The sequence below is a fragment of the Podarcis bocagei genome, assembly GCF_964188305.1.
Source record: "Podarcis bocagei genome assembly, chromosome: Z".
Lineage (NCBI taxonomy): Eukaryota > Metazoa > Chordata > Lepidosauria > Squamata > Lacertidae > Podarcis > Podarcis bocagei.
Genome location: NC_138140.1, coordinates 26,798,031 through 26,816,536, shown reverse-complemented (window position 1 = coordinate 26,816,536; position 18,506 = coordinate 26,798,031). Strand labels below are relative to the sequence as shown.

Below are 18,506 nucleotides of genomic sequence, written 5' to 3'. Positions count from 1 at the left end.
ACAGATTATTAGTAGGGGGAAAGTAGGTGCTTCTACAGAAGAGTAAGGTTCTTACTTCACTTTTGTTTTGATGTGGCAAAATATATTTTGAATCCCAAAATGTGCTCTCCAAACTCTCCCTGTCAATTCAAGTGACATAAACGAAGTTAAGCCCCCACTTCTTCAGCCGTTTTAAGATTTCTGAACAGCTGGCTGGCTGAAAGGTGGCAGCAAGGTGTTTGTGACAAAACTTGAGACCAAGTCTCTTCCAGGCATATTGTTATAGCAAGGATACCAGTCTGTTACTGATTAGCAGAAAATAATATAGGGTAGTATGTAGATAATATTTGGAGTATTGGAGGGAAGAAAATACAAGCTAAGCTTCTGTTCCAGGCCAAGGCCTCAGCTGTGATGGAGGACGTTACGGTGGCAAAAGGTGTTGATGACCTATCCCAGATAAATCACAGGGCCTGCGCAAAAGAGTTGCCATGCTTACCGTGGGTTTAGGATTGAAAAAAGCGGAAGGGGCAGGCTGTGCTCACAAAAAAAGTGTTTCTTTTAAAACTAGGCTTGGAATAGCAGATGGATGGGGAGGAGTTGTTTGGAGCAGGGGTTTCTGGGAAGAAGAAAGGGCTGCAGCTGTCAGAGCTGGCTGGGAAGCAGGAACAATGGGGTGGTGGTGCTTTAGGGTGGCTTTGTCTGCAGTGCTGGGCTGCTGTGAGGAACAAGCTTGAGTTCACAGTGCTGTAAGGTCTGCACCGGTTTCAGCTAAACTGAAGAGTAAATATGTGTAATTTATTAAAAGACACTACCACCTCTGCCATGTTGGGGTTCTCAGTGGAAACACGGCCCTGAGTGAGCAGCTGTAACCCCTTGGGACCTCGTGCACTGCTTAGCAGGTGGAGCTCAGCCTTAGTTGAAACCTTCCCAACCTTTTGTGAGGAAAAATTCCGGGCACACACCCCCTCCCGCCACTGACCCCTTCCTTGCCTGCCTTCTCACCCACTCCTCCCCTCCCCTCTCTTACCTTTGCTCTCTTCAGCCTCCTTAACCATCTTATTATTCCCAACCTTCCAGGTTCCAGGAAAGAATGTTTCTAGATGTTTTCTAGTCAGTTGTGATATATTAAAAGGAGAGCTAAAGGTATCATAGTTTGCTTTTCTATACAGTGGTACCTTGGGTTAAATACTTAATTCGTTCCGGAGGTCCGTTCTTAACCTGAAACTGTTCATAACCTGAAGCACCACTTTAGGTAATGGGGCTTTCTGCCGCTGCTCCGCCGGAGCCCAATTTCTGTTCTTATCCTGAAGCAAAGTTCTTAACCTGAAGCACCATTTCTGGATTAGCGGAGTCTGTAACCTGAAGCGTATGTAACCCGAGGTACCACTGTAATTGCCCCTAGGTCTGGGTGTACTCAAAACACTCTCTTGGAAGTTTCATACAGAGACAGTGAAAGTCAAGGCACAGAAGACCATAGGGGCATTGATAAAGTTCTGTTACAACAAGGGAGGACAGCTGATTGGAACGTGCCCTAAAGGTAGAAAAGTGCTTGCTCAAATGCTCTATGGTGTTGAAATCTCAGTCTCTGATTAAAGTTTTGGAAACTCTGAAGAATAATTTTGTTCAGAAGCTTATGCTCTCTACCATCAGGAATATCAGCAGCTCTTCTTCATACAGAATCTGAGTGGCTAACAATTAAGGCAAGAGCAGACTGGACTTAGTTAAAGTACCATATTTTTCGCTCTATGGGACGCACAGGACCATAGGACGCACCTTGTTTTAGAGGGGGAGAACAAGAAAAAAAAATCTCCCCCTCTATGCCCAGCGCCCCTTTAGCGAAGCGGCAGGAGGCGCTGTGCAGAGAGGGGGACAATTCCCCCCTTGTTCTCCCCCTCTAAAACAAGGTGGCGTTCAAGGTGCGTTCAGTCGCCTTCAGGCGGTTACCTTGGAAGCCTGCAGAGCGAGAGGGGTCGGCGCGCAGCCTTCCACTGCTCCTCGAGCTTGTGGAGCTAGCGGTGGGGGGAAGCGCTGCTTCCCGGGGCCATGGCTTCTTTAGCCCCGCGCACCCTCTCCCGGCTGGAGAGGTGGCGTGTGGCTAAAGAGGCTGCTGCCATAGCCGCGCGCCACCTCTCCAGCCGGGGGTGGATGCGCGGCACTTTTTTAGCCCCGCGCCACCTCTCCGGCAGGGAGAGGCTGTGTGTGGATATGGCAATACCCCCACCTCCTGCAAAAGCCCACAGGAGCCACACACCCTTTAAGGAGTGCACGGCTCCTGTGGGCTTTTCTATGAGGAGGGAGAAGGGACTGACTGGCCAGATCAGTCCCTTCGCCCTCCTGAGGAAAAGCCCACAAGAGCCGCGCGGAGCTTTTGGGGGCTTTTCCTGCCTGCGTCCCCTCTGCATTCGCTCCATAGGACACACACACATTTCCCCTTCATTTTTGGAGGGGGAAAAGTGCGTCCTATAGAGCAGAGAATATGGTATATTTTAACAATTGCTGCTATGCATATTGAGTGTTTCCTGTGCTGTGCTATATGAAATTTGGTGATAGCCAACTCTGGAAAACAGTGTGTTGAGATGTTTTAGACTATTTATATAGAGACCCCAGAGATCACTTTCTGAAACCTCTGTTCACACAAGCAAGCAGGTACACCCTGGCAGAAACAGTGCAGTTTCTTTTGAGTTTCAATAATAATTTTGTCACATTCAGAGTGACCTTCTATGCACTGGCTGAAAAAAGAAGAAGGAAGGAAGGAAAGGGAAAAGAAAAAGAATCAGGAAAAAGAAGTTAGCTAAAATATCTATAAATGATTCAGAGGTTTAATTTGCAACCATACATCCAAAATATGAGCCAACATCCATGTATGATCCATGTTTTTTTGGTAATGTTGCTCTGGGTTCCTCATGACCTTTGGCGAGAATAATAAGCTCATATTGAATTGAACTGAGCGCTTCGCTTTGGCTGGAATGTGTCCTTGAAAGCTGATAATGATTCTTGTTTCCCTACTTGAGCCGCCAGAAGAAGAGAAACCGCTTGCAGTTACTGCCTCATCTGCAGAGTTCTGCTGCTCAGAACGGTTGCAGTTGGGTTTGTCGGTGGTGCGGCATCGGGTACCTGGTGTAGGATTAAAATCAGATTTCTCCAGGCTTCTTCCAACTTTTTTGTTTTTCCTGGCCCTACTCTGGGACTTATCCTTCTTACTCTCACCACCAGAACCTCTTTCTTCCTGTCTTACCAGGAGGTTGTGAGGGCTGCTGAAGATGTCAAATAGTCTGGATGCTGAAGAGAAACCTCCAGCCCCTCCACTGAGAATGAACAGCAACAACCGCGATTCTTCAGCAGTGAACCACGGCTCCAAACCTCTCCCCATGGCTCCAGAAGAGAAGAACAAGAAAGCTCGGCTCCGTTCCATCTTTCCAGGAGGGGACAAAAGTAATGTATCAGCAATGCAAAGGGCTTCCAGCCCTCTCCTATTCTGTTAGTTTCATGTCTGCTTTTCTTGAGTGTTCAGCTACATTGCTTCTTAATAAAAAGGGCAATTAAAATTGCCAGAGACTTATGGGTCTCTAATGCCATTGTTTGGAAAGAGGTGCTGTTTAATTTTTGCTGGAATTGTTTGGTGCATGCAAATTTAGAGTTAGAAGAAGGGGTCTGGGTTTCTTGGAACTGAGCACATAGGGAGCTGATGGCTCATAGTAACTATCTTTGCAGTGAAATCCTTCTTGCCATCAGAAAATAGGGTGTTGGCTATGGTGGGATATAGGAAAGCCCAGGCTAGATCACAGAATTGTAGATTTGGAAGAAACCAAGGGGTCACCTAGCTCAACCCTCTGTAATGCAAGGCGAGGGCGTTCTCAGTTGTTGTATTCAGCTATTGGAATCTGCTCTTCTCTGAAGTGCAACAGGCACAAACCTTAATTGTGTTTTGATGCCAGTCTTAAGACTTATCTTTTTCATCAAGCATTTGTTGATTGATAGCTTTTAGTAATATCTTGGCTATGCTTTTCCTCTGTGGTTTGTTGTACTGTACTGATGTTTTGAGTCACTGTTGTTTTAATTAATTTATTGGTTTAATTATTATTTATACCCACCTTTCCTCCATGGAGCTCAAGGAGGCCCTCATGGCTTCTCCCCTACCTTCTTCACCCCCACAACAACCCTGTGGGACAGGCCTGTTGGTCTTTTTATGCTTGTAATGTTTGCTCTTTAGGGGAAGTGCCTCTACTGCAGCGGTTCTCAACCTGTGGGTCCCCAGATGTTGTCGGACTACAACTCCCATCATCCCTGGGCTCTAGCCTTGCAAGCTAGGGGTGATGGGAGTTGTAGTTCAACAACATCTGGGACCCACAGGTTGAGAAAGGCTGCTCTACGGGATTTCCTATTGTCTGGAATCTTTTTAGCTGGAAATTCTGGCATTTGAACATGGAACCTTCTGTATGCAAAGTATATGTTTTTCTACTGAGTCTTTCCTCATGAGTTTGGCTCCCTCTACAGTCTCTCCTCATAAGTTTGGCTCCCTCTCCATACTTTGATGAAGGAAGGACACTTGCAGGATGAGGCCCCTATTCCCTTCACAGGCCTACAATTCTTAGATTTCCTGAGGAAGCTGGGTTGATTAAACCATTTTGGGAATTGTAGCTCTGTAAGTGGTCTTCTAATGACCCTCAGAAGTTTAACAAACTACAGTTCTCAGGATTCTTTGGGGAAGCAATGGCTGTTGAATGTGGGGTGATACTGCTTTAAAGTGTAGTGCCTCAATTGAGAAGAGGTGTGTGCCAGTTTCCCTTACTGAAGCATGAGCACTTAATTGATATTTAAAGGGAAGCAGTGGCCAGTTCTCTCTGGACCCACGTACCTACGGGACCACCTTTCCTGGTATGCCCCGCGGATGACCTTAAGGTCCACAAATAACAACATTTTGGAGGTCCCAGGTTGCAATGTGGTTAGATTGGTCTCAACTAGGGCCAGGGCCTTTTCATTACTGGCCCCAACTTGGTAGAACGCTCTGTCACAAGAGACTAGTGCCCTGCAGGACTTGACATCTTTCCGCAGGGCCTGCAAGACAGAGCTGTTCTGCCTGGCCTTTGGTTTGGACTCAGTCTGACCCTTATGTTTCCCTCCCTTTATGATCTTGATTTATTGGCTACTTTTAAAATGAGGCTGCATTTTAAATTGCATTTTAATCTGTATTTTAAATCCCCCCCTTATGTTTTTACTGTGATTTTATTGGTGTTAGCCGCACTGAGCCCGGGGAGGGCGAGGTATAAATAAATTTATTGTTGTTGTTGTTGTTGTTAATTTTGTAACAACATTTCACCACCCATTTATATAGATTTGACTGTTCTTTTAAACTTTACACAATGACTCTTTAAACCTACCGTATTTTTTGCTCCATAAGACGCACTTTTCCCTCCTAAAAAGTAAGGGGAAATGTGTGTGCGTCTTATGGAGCAAATGCACGCGGGAGGCTCTGCTCAGCACTCCCTTTAAAGAGGCGCTTGGAGCGTGTGTGTGGTTTTGGGGGGCTTTTCCCCAAGGAGGGAGAAGGGCAGCCCGTCACTGATGGGCTGCCCTTCTCCCTCCTCAGGAAAAACCCCCAAGAGCCGCACACATGCTCTATGCGGCTCTTTAAAGGGAGCACAGCTCTTGGGGGCTTTTCTGGGAGTGGGGGAAGGGACTGACAGGCTGCCCTCTGTCCCTTCCCCCAGCTCCCGGAAAAGCCAGCAAGAGCCACACACTGTTTAAAGATCCGGGCATAGTGTGTGTGCAGCTCTTGGGGGCTTTTCCCCGAGGAGGGAGAAGGGACTGATGGGCTGCCCTTCTCCCTCCTCGGGGAAAAGCCAGCAAGGGGCAGAGGGCAGCCCGTCAGTCCCTTCTCCCACCTCGTGGAAAAGCCCCCAAAAGCCGTACACATGCTACACATGGCTCTTTAAAGGGAGCACTGAGCACAGCCTCCCACCTGCGTTCGCATCTGGGATGCATACAGGCTCTGCTCAGCGCTCCCTTTAAAGAGCCGCGTGGAGCGTGTGTGTGGCTCTTGGGGACTTTTCCGCAAGGTGGGAGAAGGGACTGATGGGCTGCCCTCTGTCCCTTCCCACACCTCCCAGAAAAGCCAGCAGGAGCCGCTGCCAGGCTCTGTTCAGCGCTCCCTTGTAAGGGCTCCCTTTTGTCCCTCATCCCGCTTTGCTGGGAAGCCCGCAGAAGAGGCACTGCGCAGGTAACGCTCTTGCTCTGCTGACTTCAGCGAGAGCTGCACAGCTTGCTCTGCTGGCTTCTCAGCGAAGCGGGAGGAGGGACAGAAGGGTTTAAAGCAAAAAAAGTGAGAGCTGCTTACATGCTCTGCGCAGAATATTTTTTTCTTGCTTTCCCCCTCTAAAAACTAGGTGCGTCTTATGGTCAGGTGTGTCTTATGGAGCAAAAAATACGGTACTTTCTGCCACAATGGTGAGAGTGTAATGAGAGGCCAAGACCGTTTTCTTATCTGCTGTTCAGAGTGGTGCAAACTGAGAAGATAGGACAACTTGTTGCAGGCCATCTCTTAGCTGAAAATTAAAGTGTGAACACATTATAGATCTTAAAAAGGGCTGGGAGACTGGAGAGAAGCATGGGGTCTGGAAGGAGTTGCTCTGGCATGCTGAGGTGGTATATTGTTGCTGCCTCTAACAACTGCTGCAGGAAAACCATTTATCAATTAATATAAGTGTGAAGGTTGGAATCCTGGGCAGAAATTATAGCCAGATAATTGTTTAGTAAGGGTTTAGCAATTAAATTAATAAGGATGGATGTAACATTTGGGATTAGTTCATGCACAGTGTTTTTGAGTACATGTGAGCATTCCAGATTGCTCCTGGAGACATTTGTATCTGCCGTACATGGATTCAAACCGTCAGGCCATTTATTCTTGGATATTGTCTGTTCTGACTGGCAGCAGCACGCCAGGAACTTAGGTGGGTGGTATCACCCTCCCAGGTGAGAAGAGGGGTGACCTGGATGTTTCTGTGTATAAATGGCTATCATACTTTGAAAAGCTGGCATCCTTGGATAACTCAGGTTTTTTTGAGTTAATTCAACTAAGTAGTTTTCATTGGATTTTGAATAAATGTGCAATTAATTGTTACTGTTTTGAATGTTACAGGGTTATTATCTTCTTTAATGGGTTGTGCAACTGCTATTATGAATATTGCTTTTTATAAGGTAGGGCTTGGGTCACTGGGGATGAGTTTATGGAACCAAAGGGAGGGGCTGAAAAGGTTTGGGAACTACTGTCCTTCATGAAGCATGACTAAGTCTGGATCCAGCCCTGAGGAAGCTGCCTTAAACAGAGTCCACTTAGCTTGGTCTTGTTGACAATGGCTATTGGTTGCAGCTCTTCAGAGTTTCACAGGAATCTACGCCAACCCTACCTGGAGTTGTTAGGGATTGAATCTGGTACCTTTTGCACACGAAGCCTTGGGTTCTGCCACTGAGTTATTTCCCATAGTCCAGCAGGTTTTTTAATGAACATCACAACAGTTAAGGGGAAAGAGCTGTAGCTCAGCTGTAGAGCAACTGCTTTATATGAAAAAGATCAATCTTTGGCATTTCCAGGTAAAGCTGGGAAGGATTCCTGTCTGAAATGTTGGAGAGTAGCTGCCATTCAGCATTAGCAGCCCAGGACTAGGTGGACCAATGGTCTGATTCTGTACAGCTAACTCCCCATTTACATGAATTCATATGCACATCACTCCGAACCTGGCAGTGACCCAAAAATGTCACAAAAAGGGGTGGAACAGGGTGTTTACAGGCTTTCTCAATGACGTTTCAAATATATGTGATTTCACTTAAATGCACAGTGCCTTGGAAGGTAACCACTGCATAAATTGGGAGTTGTCTGCATAAGGCATGAGTGGTATCTAACTAAGTTCTACTAAGAATAGACCCATTGAAATTAATGGACCTAAGTTAGCCATGTTGGTTAATTTCATGGTTCTCTTATGAGCAAGACTATCATTGGATACAATTCCATGTCTTTGTGTTTACTTTCTTTCTACCTGAAAGGATTAGATGCTGCAAGGCTGCCTAGGGAGGGCTTTTGAGGAGTGGGTACATCTCTACTTCTTTAAAGGTGGTGGGTTCCACCCTGTTGTATAAAGGTATATTAACCACTCTCTGCATCACCCTGATTGCATGAGGGCTTTGTCTGAAGTCCTTAACAATTGTGCCTCAGCAAAGTCTACATTTCATTCACTCTTTTATGCAACAAAAAGGCTGCAAAGGAATTAGACCTGGCACTCTTGAGCTGACCTTGTTTCTTCTAATAAAGAGTTAACTTTGCTTACTTTGTGTGATATATTCCTGACAATCGCCCCTGACAACCCCATGGAGGCTGTTCATACCTTTTGGGTTTAAATGATACATTATCAAGTAATGCACATGCCCTTAGCTTACAGGAGCAGTGTTCTGTAAAGTTGCATTTTTGTGGACATTTACCAAAGCAAGCCCCCTAGGACTTAATTATGAACAAACATGAATAGGATTGCACTATTATGGTGCTGTTTCATTATCCAGCCTGGATTTTGCAGTCAAGGGTCCTTCTGGATTAAATTCTATCCTCCTACTTTCCATATCTTGCTTTGAATAAGCCTGACTGTAAAATGCATAAAAAATAATTACGCAGGAAAATAAGTGCTTGTTAACATTTTACTTCTAGCCAATAAGAAGAAGGAGAAAGAACGTCCTGAAATCTCTCTCCCTTCAGACTTCGAGCACACGATCCATGTGGGGTTTGATGCAGTCACTGGGGAATTCACAGTAAGTCATCTTTTTGTCCTCTGTTTGCTTCATTGCAAACTTCCTTGGCTAAATTGGCTTTCTTTGCAGCCATTTGTTCTGTGCAGACCTCACTTGCGTGCAGAGTGAACATGTGTATGGGAGGTAGTGGAATCACACCTGCCAACCTTGCAAGGGTTGCTGATCACACTCACAGAGCTCACACACATCCTACTTTGGATGCAAATGAGCTCTAGTGACGGGAAACCTACAACTCTCCAAATGTTGCTGAGCTTCAACTCCCATGATCCATGACCATTGGTTATGCTTTGTTGGGCCTGTTGAGAATTGGGAGCCCCAACAGCATCCAGAGGGCCACAGGTTCCCCACCCCTGCTCTATGCTGACATTATGCTAGGTGCAGACAGAAATTGGGGGGCTGCCAAGCACGATCCCACTCCCCTCCTGTGCACATTTGCTCTACACGCAAGTAATGTCTCCTTAGGCTATCCCCTTACCCACATAGGAGGAAGGTAGCTAGATTTCCTTGCGTGACACTTGTGTACTTTTGAGTATTCTACTGCAAACAATTGTTGCTTAATTCTCCCCACTCCATGGGTTGCTTGTTATGGACTGCAAACTATGGAAACTCTGGGGAAAGAGCTGAAGATGCTCTATGGATATATTCTGTAGGATAGTTTTATTTATTTAGAAGATTTATAAACCAGTTGATCAAGGAGCTCTCCAAGTGGGCTATAAATGCAGTTGTGCAAATAAAACACAGCTAAAACCCAGAAACCAATTTTCACAACAAATATAGGTAACTAAGTTATATAACTGGGTTGGCTTGTAGAAACAAAGCTTTTCAGCAGGTGTCCCTAATGAGGGCACCAGCCCAATGTCAATGGGCAAGGAGTTCCATAGCACTTTAGGAATAAATAACTACTCTTTTAAACACAGACCTGTGATCTCAACAGACAGCCTGTAGGTTTATATCCAACTCTCTTATGAGCTGGTATAGAAACCACACATTTCATGCAGACTAGCACCCTGGTTAACATTTTGCCACCTAACTGTGGCATATGACATAGATTGCCAATTTAAAAATGCTGGCCAAACATGGTGCAGGTAGAGTTTGTGGCATTTCTGGACATGAGCAGAAAGGCCTATAGACCTCTGTATGGCACTGAGCCAGGCTTACACCTATGCCTGCCCCTTCTATGCTGCACTGCGGTGTGTTCTCCCAGTAATTGCCTTCCATGTGTTCTGATAAACAAGATGTGAGCTTAAAAACTCATATATGGAGCTAGAAGAGGATTTGGTGCCATCGCAATCCTCTCCTTATAATGGCTCTCCAGAGTAGGATTATTTCCCCTTTCCCCACGTGCTTCCCTTACCTCTTAAGTATGCCTTCCCTTGCTGTCCGCTAATCAATCATTCTTCCCCACAGAAGGAAAGAATTCTGCTAACACTCAAAATAGCATTTTGGGATTGTTTAAATCATGGACCCCAGTAGGCTGCAGTTGTACCCATTGATTCTCTGGCTTTTCGCCCTTCGCCTAAAGCACTTTAGAAGGACATGGGAGCCCAGAGATCTTTTAATTGTAGCTGGGATGGAGTTTCACTTCATTCTTGCACATTTCTCAAACATCCCAAGAAAGATACTTGATAAGGATTTAATGACGAGTGCTTGAGGAATTTGATTTCTGTGAATTCCGATGTGAGCTGACTTCATCCTCATCAAAAGGATTGATGTGTAGATTACAACTACTTATCCTTATGGTTTTGCACTTTTCCAAAATCTGTGACATAGTTTTTCCATCAGAAAGCAAACCAACAAGCAAAACAAAACATGTTACAAAGGTGAATTTTAGCATAAAAATTGTTCAGAGATACATATATTGATGCAAAATACATATTTTGTAATAATATATATTTTATGTTGAATATTTGTGTCATTTTTTTTTAAAAAAACCACAGATTAATGAATAAGCAGGGTGGAGATGGGTTATGAACAAACATGTGTGGAATTGATATGGAACAGAAATAGATTGATCCAACCATCCCTAGATTTAATGCTTGATCTCTGTAGATGACCAACCCCCTTCTCCCATATAATTATTCTATCTTTCAAGAGATTTTTAAAAAACACACTTCATATGTGTTTCAAGAGTCACTGGATTTGGGAAATACCCATTTTATTCATGTCAAAATCAATCAATTTTAGTGATTGAAAATACCGTATTCTTTGTGAGTAGGTATTCTAGAAACATGAGGAGTTGCAATGCTTTCTTCAGCTACTTATCCTCATAACTGAGTGATTATTCTCTTCCTTCAGGCATTTATTTTCTTTCTCACTTGACTAGGAGAAATGAAACTATTATTTTCTGATGCCCTAAAGCAACTTTCCCTAACTTGAGATGTTTTGGACCACAGCTCCCATCAGCCCCTTCCAATATGGTTGTGCAGGTTGGGCCTGATGGGAGATGTAGTCTAAAACCTTGGAAGGCACCTGGTTGGGCAAGGCTGCACTAAGGGATATAGATCTCAGACCCTAACATATAAATCGTAAGTATGGTATTGGGGAACACATTTCCTTGTGGCTTGATTCCATGGTGTTATGGTTAACATTTAGATGAAGAAATCAAGTAGGGTAGATGGATCACATGAAAAGGAGCAGAGTCAGCATTGCCAGCCCCCAGTATGGCCCTCTGCTTTTATGGATTATTCCCCATGTGCTTTTTCATCCCATGATTCTTCAGTCTGAATTTTACCAGAGTGACAGTGTGGGATCCAACAACAAGAGTAGCTTTCATGATACAGCATTAATGCATTAAATTGTGTCTGTTTTAGTTCCCTGCTCTTTCTTGTAAGATTCCCTGAAATTAAGATTTATTTTAACAGAGAGAGAGAGAGAGAGAGAGAGGAAGAGGTTGAGGTTTTTGATACAAAATTGTTTATTGAGGGTAGTAGCCCTCAGGAGTCATAGTTGCTGCACCTGACTGTTAATACCAAGTTATGGTGATCATCAAGCTAGTTCATCTTGGTGATCAGTTTGCACAGCAAGGGAACATAAGTATCCTTGGAATCACATGGGAATTTCTGTTTCCTGAAGAACCAGATCTTCTTAGCTCCATAACCACAGCTGGTTCAGTTAATTAGCTATGGGTCTGTGACATCTTGAGCTTTTCCTTATTTCCTTTATATGTTGGTAAGTATATTGTGACAAGGGTTCTGCCACCAAGCCTCTTAACAAAAGTATTTCCACAGTGTTCACATTTTTTTCTCTATCTCTCAAAAGTTTGGAAGTGTCAGGGGATTGTTCAAAACAAATGTTCCTTCTTCATTTTAGAGGATTGCAGTAGCTGCCGTGCCTGATCTGTTGGTTATGTGCCATGCGCAATGTGCAGCGTGCACAGTTTTACTCCAACACATAATGCCAGCCAGTGTTCTGGATGGATTCCCTGTTACTCATTGCTGCATCCAAAATCACAGCTGGGGATACCTGCTGCATGGGCTTTGAAGTCTGGCTTTCAGTCATTAGCATCCAATGACATGATGCTGATTGTCACAAATGCATGTCCAAATTCCCATTTTGTTTCGCTTGGAGCCACCACGAGTAGCAGAAATTGGGACACAGAGCACTAAATTCAATGACTGAAAATGATTAGGCAAAAGAAGCATGCTTCTGAGGCCTATAGATAGTTATGGTGAAAAAGTTGGTGCACTAATAAGGTGGGGAAATTTTGTTTTCCACTATTTTTGAATGAGAATTCTGCAAAGCATGCCTTTTAATGAGACAGATCTGCATTCCCCGTCTAGAGGGAAAACTGGCTGCAACTCAAACTCATAAAGGTTCCCATTTCAAAAACAAAAGGAAATGATGGATTTAGGTTGTATAAAGTCAGGTGGCATATATATATATAAGTGGCATATATGTATGTTGCCAAGAGTTTTCTCTCTGGCATTATGTTTGGCATAATTTGGTTTGACCCTGTTTGCAGACTCCAAAAACAAAACAAAAAACAAAAATCCAGAATTGGTTGATTTTTCCATTCACAGCATTTGTGTCCATTCGTACCCTGGCTATTTTTGAAAAACAGTTTTTAATAATTCCTAAAGTCAGATGAGTCCTGAACAACTTTAGGCTGAAATTAACCCTGCTTGCCTGGGAGTAAGCCCCACTGAATTCAGTAAGGCTTATTTCTGAGTAGACATGGTTAGGATTGCACTGTCAATTGGATGTAAACCCCACTGGACTTGCTGACCCTTACTTTTAAACAAGCTTGCATGGGATTGAATTGTAAATGCTACACGGAGACCTTTCAGAATTACCAAGGTGGGTTTAAGCATGAAAGAATTCTTAGAAGAAGGCTCTTTGTACCCGCCACAACTGTTTTAATACTGAATATTTGATCCAGTCACTTGGCAGTATGATTTTTCCAGTGAGCAAGCAAACATCCCACAACCTGGTTAAAATGGGGAGTTGCTGCTTCCAAACTTTGGACTTAATTGTGATTTATTTCCTCCTCCCCTTCTGTTTTTCATAGTCTGTCTTCCTGTAGCCTGTCAATGACTACTACTTTGTTTGCTACTTCCCTTGTTTTAGACTGGGTTACCCTCACACACACAACCTTGACCTTCCCTGCCCCATTCCGACCCATTGGATTTCACCTCTTTCCCACCATCTGAGTTGTCCCACATTCTGTTTTAACTTTCTTTTCTTTCTTTATTTACGTCCATTGCAGCCAGATCTCTATGGCTCACAGATGTGCACAGGGAAGTTTCCAGAGGTGCGTCACAGGCCCAAAAGAAGCTTGCATCCAAGTGCTTCTTTGAGATGTCATAGCACTGCAGCGGCAGGTTCCGTGTGTGTGCAGTAGATTTCGTTGCTTGGCTTATTCCAACTTTTTCATCGTTAACCCCAAACTCCAAAGGCCCATGTCACATCTCATTTTTGCAGAGAACCTCGTAGGAGGAAGGGGGGAAAACCCCCAGTTTTGTTAGAATGTTAGCTGTAAGCTGGGGTGGCAAAATAAAGGGATGCTTTGATGCACTTCAAGTGAGTCACTGCTTCAATGTTAATTGTGCTGCTAAGGGGTGGGGGAGACGGTCGCTCCTTGAATTTAGGAAATTATACTGGATGTTCCAAGACACCTTTCTCGGAAATCAAAATACCTCAATACAAACTTATAAGATTTTGTACTTTGGTGGATGCAGCCACTGCTCCTAATTCCTGCAGTATTATTATTATTTATAATAATAATAATAATAATTAATAACATTACACAGTAGGGGGAAGGAGTGGGGAAAGAGGGTGCATTTAAAGTCCCAGCTACCTTATATAACTTAGCACCACCATTTTGATTCCAAATTGCAGCTCCTCCTTTGAAGTAGGGAAAATGTCCTTGAGTGGGCAGTTAATGCGTCAGGAGGTAGCTTTGACTTCGGTAGCTTTGACTTCGGTAGCGTCTGCTTTTATCATCTGAGTAGAAAGCATTTATCTTGTTATGCATGAGCTATCCAGTGTAAGCTTCCTAAAACACCCGGTGTTGTCCTCCAGTGTAGAGTAGTGTTTTGTTTTCTGTCCTGAAGCACCAGGGAAATGAGATAAGCTTTGCCGCCATTGGTCCATGGATCAGCAAGAGTTGAATTAACGATGAGCTTCATGCACCTTTTTTTCCTGTCACAGTCATAACTTTTTGGTTTTTTTTAAGTTGGATCCAGGTTTTAGCTCTTTGTTTTAATAGAGGATGAGAGAATGATTGCACCTGCTGTAAAGTGTCTAGCTTTTTAAACTCTTGGGCATCAATCAAAGGCTCCAAATGTAATATTACAGGTAGTGTGGGATTCTTGGTAAGGAACTGTGCTGGCAGAATATAAACGCTGATGAAATGCCCTGAATCGTCATCCTTTCCACTTGCTCTTCACAGGGGATTCCGGAGCAGTGGGCTAGGCTGCTGCAGACCTCCAATATAACAAAACTGGAACAGAAGAAGAACCCTCAAGCTGTTCTGGATGTCCTCAAATTCTATGATTCCAAAGAGACAGTAAACAACCAGAAATATATGAGCTTTACATCTGGAGGTAAGGAGGCAATGATGGCGGAGAAGACACCATCAGAACCTAAAGAATAAAAAATCAATAAAAAGTTTAAAAATAAAAAAGACTAGATAAGGGAAGAATGACCCACAGACTTTATATGGATATAAATCTCAGCTATGCTTTTTTCTCTTGTGTGAGACTCAGGCTCATGTGCTTCCTCCTTCCCATTCCTCTTGGACTTTCCATTCAGTTTCCCATTAACCTCATTAGTGTTGTGCCTGAATTGTAAACCATGGTTAAACTTCAGTATGGTTTATTAAAACAAGCTAGCTTCATAAACTACAGTTTGTATTCGGTTTGTTTCAGTAAACCATAGTTAGTTAGGACAAACCACAGTTTGTCTGATGTTAAAATAATATGCTAAATTGTGTTCCCAGTTCTCTAGATGAGGTTCTAGATGGCATAGAATCTTCTAAGCACACCAGTCCAAATTCACTTAGAAGGCCTCTTCAGATCAATTTGGGAAGGTTGCTGTGGCACACACAGGACAAGGACATAGGAGGGGGATAGTGTGTATGCCCTCGTGGTAGGTGAAGAGTGCCTCAGGGAAAGCATGGAAAGAGGGAGCACAATGAAACTGTACTTGAGATGACCATTGGTGATGGGGGGGGGGACTCAGAGACACACAACAGGACGAAACAGGAGAGAAATGGGGAGAAGAGCTGGAGGGGGGGGGGAGCAAAGTGGGCTGCAAAAAGGGAGCAAGGTGTTAACAGCTTAGAGGGGCAGTGAACCAAGAGGGAAGACAGTGTAGAAAGACAGTACAGCATGGCACAGCACAGCACATGGCTCCACCTGGTTGCCTTGAGGGACTTTGGCCCAGGGAGCTGAGTGTGCCACTAGAGAAGTCTTAATACAGTTTTGAAGCCTAACTCCAAGACATAACCCTAGGGTGTATCCCAGGGATCACCAGTGTAGCACTTGTGGATGCAGTGGTCTTCTTTCGCTGCCCACAAAGCCTCTGAGCACACACACTGCCCCCTTGGTCATGAGAAGGTGATAATGGTTGCATTTTTCTCCTCCAGAAAGTACATAGAGCTGAAGCAGGAAGTTGGAAGCATGACACTCTTTTGCACTTCCTTTTTCAGCTCTCTGTGCTTTTCAAGGCTAGAATTTATTCTACAGGCAATTGCTTTTCCCCAGATCCTTTGGAAAAGTGAAGCCTGTGTTCTGCCTGCTTTTTCATGATCTGGGAGAGGGAAGTGACATGGGATGGTGATGTCCTTGGGTCTCAAAAGATTGATGACTCCTGCTGTACACCATTCTTCTTACTTCCTTTTGGAAGAACCCCGCTGAGGCTCACTGCTATGCCTAACCTCTAAGAACACTTAATAATAATTTTATGGGGGGGGGAATATAATTATATTAATACAATAAAAAACAAACTAATCTAAATGAAAATAAAAACAGAAAGAGAAAGAGAAAATGCAAAGCCCTCCCTCAAACATAGATCTTAACCCTTGCTCCACACAGAAAGCTCTCACCTGAGAGCTTCCCTTTCTTCTCCCAGCCTTCAACCCTGGAAAATCTTCCCTTCCCAGCTTTTCACACAGGGTCTTTCACCAACCATCGATCACCTTCATGTGTGTACCATCCCCTCATTGAGCCAGAGTAGACAACACATGCACACACAAAACAGAAGCAAGAGCAAAACAAAAAAAGGGGTGGTTATGCAAAAGAGATCTCACAGGCTTTTGATTTCCTTTTTTAAACTAAACAGCAGCATGTGAGGTTGTGATTGGAAGCAAATGAGTAGTATAGGGGAGGGTTTGACCCTGTCCAACATTGCCACACATGTGTCATCTCCTAACTGCCCTGTAGCCATTTAGGCTCAATGAAGCTATTGAGAACTTTTGTTGTTGCACGTTTCAGATAAAAGTGCCCATGGATATATCGCAGCCCATCCTTCGGTGAGTATAAGAACCTACTGTTGAACATGAACTAATCTCCATTTTTTTGGGGGGGGGGAATAGTGTCTGCTGAGATTTGTGGCTTGATGTGATTTGCAGCTGGCTCGGAATACCAGTTTCTGGGAATCAAAAATATAGGGGAGTGCTGTTGTGCTCATGTCCCACTTGCAGGTTTTCCATAGAGGCCTCTGGCTGGCCTCTGCAAGAACAGGATGTTGGAATAGATGGTCTCCATTTGGACTAATCCAGCAGTCAGGCTTTTCTTATGTCTTTTTGCTTATAGGAATGCTTGAAATAGCAGTGTGTATTTAATGAAAATTGAATCACAGCAAAACCCCCAAAAGTACAATTAAAGCAATCCCTATCAATACTGAGTTCTCAGTATGAATGTCTTATTTTCCATGCTGAATGGTTGAACTAGGACTTTCCTTCCCTCTTCTTATTCTTTTTAATGCTGATATACTTAATATTATGGACTCAATTACACAACAGAGGCCATGCAATGGGCAGTCGAGAAATAGTATGGAAATGCTGGTAGAAGAGTAGAGACCCTTTTCAGATTATCTGAGAAAACACTATAGCCAAATGAAATCGTAGGCAGGACTTGAAATATAAGCAAAGGAGTGAGAATGTTAAAGGAATGTAATGTACGATCTATCTTTTAGAAAAAAAGTATTGCATTTAAAGCAGTAAATAAAAGATTTAAAAAGAAACATCATGGAAGGTAAGGATGGGAAGTCAAGATGCTAAGGAATATTGTATTGAAACTGAATTAAATTTCTTAAATTGTATGAAAATCAATAAAAGACAATTTAAAAAGAGAGAAATAGTGTTCGCTGCACGGTCTCTATGAGAACAAGTGGCGGGCCGAAATGAGTTCCCTGTAATGAATTCTGCAAGCATCTCATGAAATGAGAATTCCTCTTTTCCTTTGCCATTGTTTTGTTTTTTTAAATAAGTATGCCATCTTTGACTGTGAAGGGAAAATGACAATGATGAAGCCATAAAGAACTCAAATGGCTTCTTGAGCAGGCCTGTTTTTGCAGATGTGGCTCTACCAGGAGAATCTTAAAGCTCTGTCAGAATGCTCTAAATGAGATCATGGGCAGGCAGAAGTGGCTTCCCAGGTGGCGTGGAGTCACTGGGTAGCTTCCCGGCAGGTGAGTTGTTGTTGCTTACCAAGAGGGAGAGAGGCGAGGTGGTGGTGAAGCTGGTGTGGTACAAAGACACCAGTGGAGCCAATACAGCACTCCACCCTGGTACGTAATAACAACCCACCTGGGAAACTAAGCGTTGCAGCTCTTCCCCACCCAGCAAACCACTTCTGTTCATGGGACAAATACATTCCAAAAAAGTCAGATCACTGCAAACTCCCTTTTGGTGTAGCCATGTTTTTTCCCCTGCTCCACACCTGATGTCATGTGTGATTTCAGATATAGGGCAGGTAGGCCTCACAGGCCAAGTGGGTAACCTGGTGGACCTAATAAGGCCTGCAGACCACAGACCCCCAGCCCTTGTCCTACAGCCAGACCTCTTCATGCTCTGATAGTAATCCTGTAAACAGCTGAAGCCTCATTTTATGAATACTTTTTTTGCACATACAGAGCACAAAGACTGCATCAGAACCTCCACTGGCTCCTCCAGTTTCCGAAGAGGAGGATGAGGAAGAAGAAGATGATGATGATGATAATGAGCCACCACCTGTTATTGCCCCACGACCAGAGCATACAAAATCAGTGAGATGCTAACAGTTTTAGTTTGAATT

At 43.8% G+C, this 18,506-nt stretch overlaps 1 protein-coding gene across 7 annotated transcripts in view; it reads left to right on the top strand.

The window, feature by feature from the left end:
- Nucleotides 1–18,506, top strand: part of PAK3 (p21 (RAC1) activated kinase 3) — an 86,212-nt gene that overhangs the window by 48,936 nt on the left and 18,770 nt on the right. For 4 of the 7 annotated variants that reach the window (XM_081179326.1, XM_081179327.1, XM_081179325.1 and 1 more), the window contains 6 exons: nt 3,218–3,411; nt 8,669–8,769; nt 13,475–13,519; nt 14,660–14,813; nt 16,704–16,741; nt 18,346–18,477. In XM_081179326.1, the coding sequence (XP_081035452.1) occupies nt 3,240–3,411; nt 8,669–8,769; nt 13,475–13,519; nt 14,660–14,813; nt 16,704–16,741; nt 18,346–18,477 (642 nt within the window). In that variant the 5' untranslated portion in view covers nt 3,218–3,239. Of the gene's footprint in view, nt 1–3,217; nt 3,412–8,668; nt 8,770–13,474; nt 13,520–14,659; nt 14,814–16,703; nt 16,742–18,345; nt 18,478–18,506 lie in introns of those variants that run through there. The other 3 variants (XM_081179328.1, XM_081179330.1, XM_081179331.1) reach the window with 2 other exon arrangements.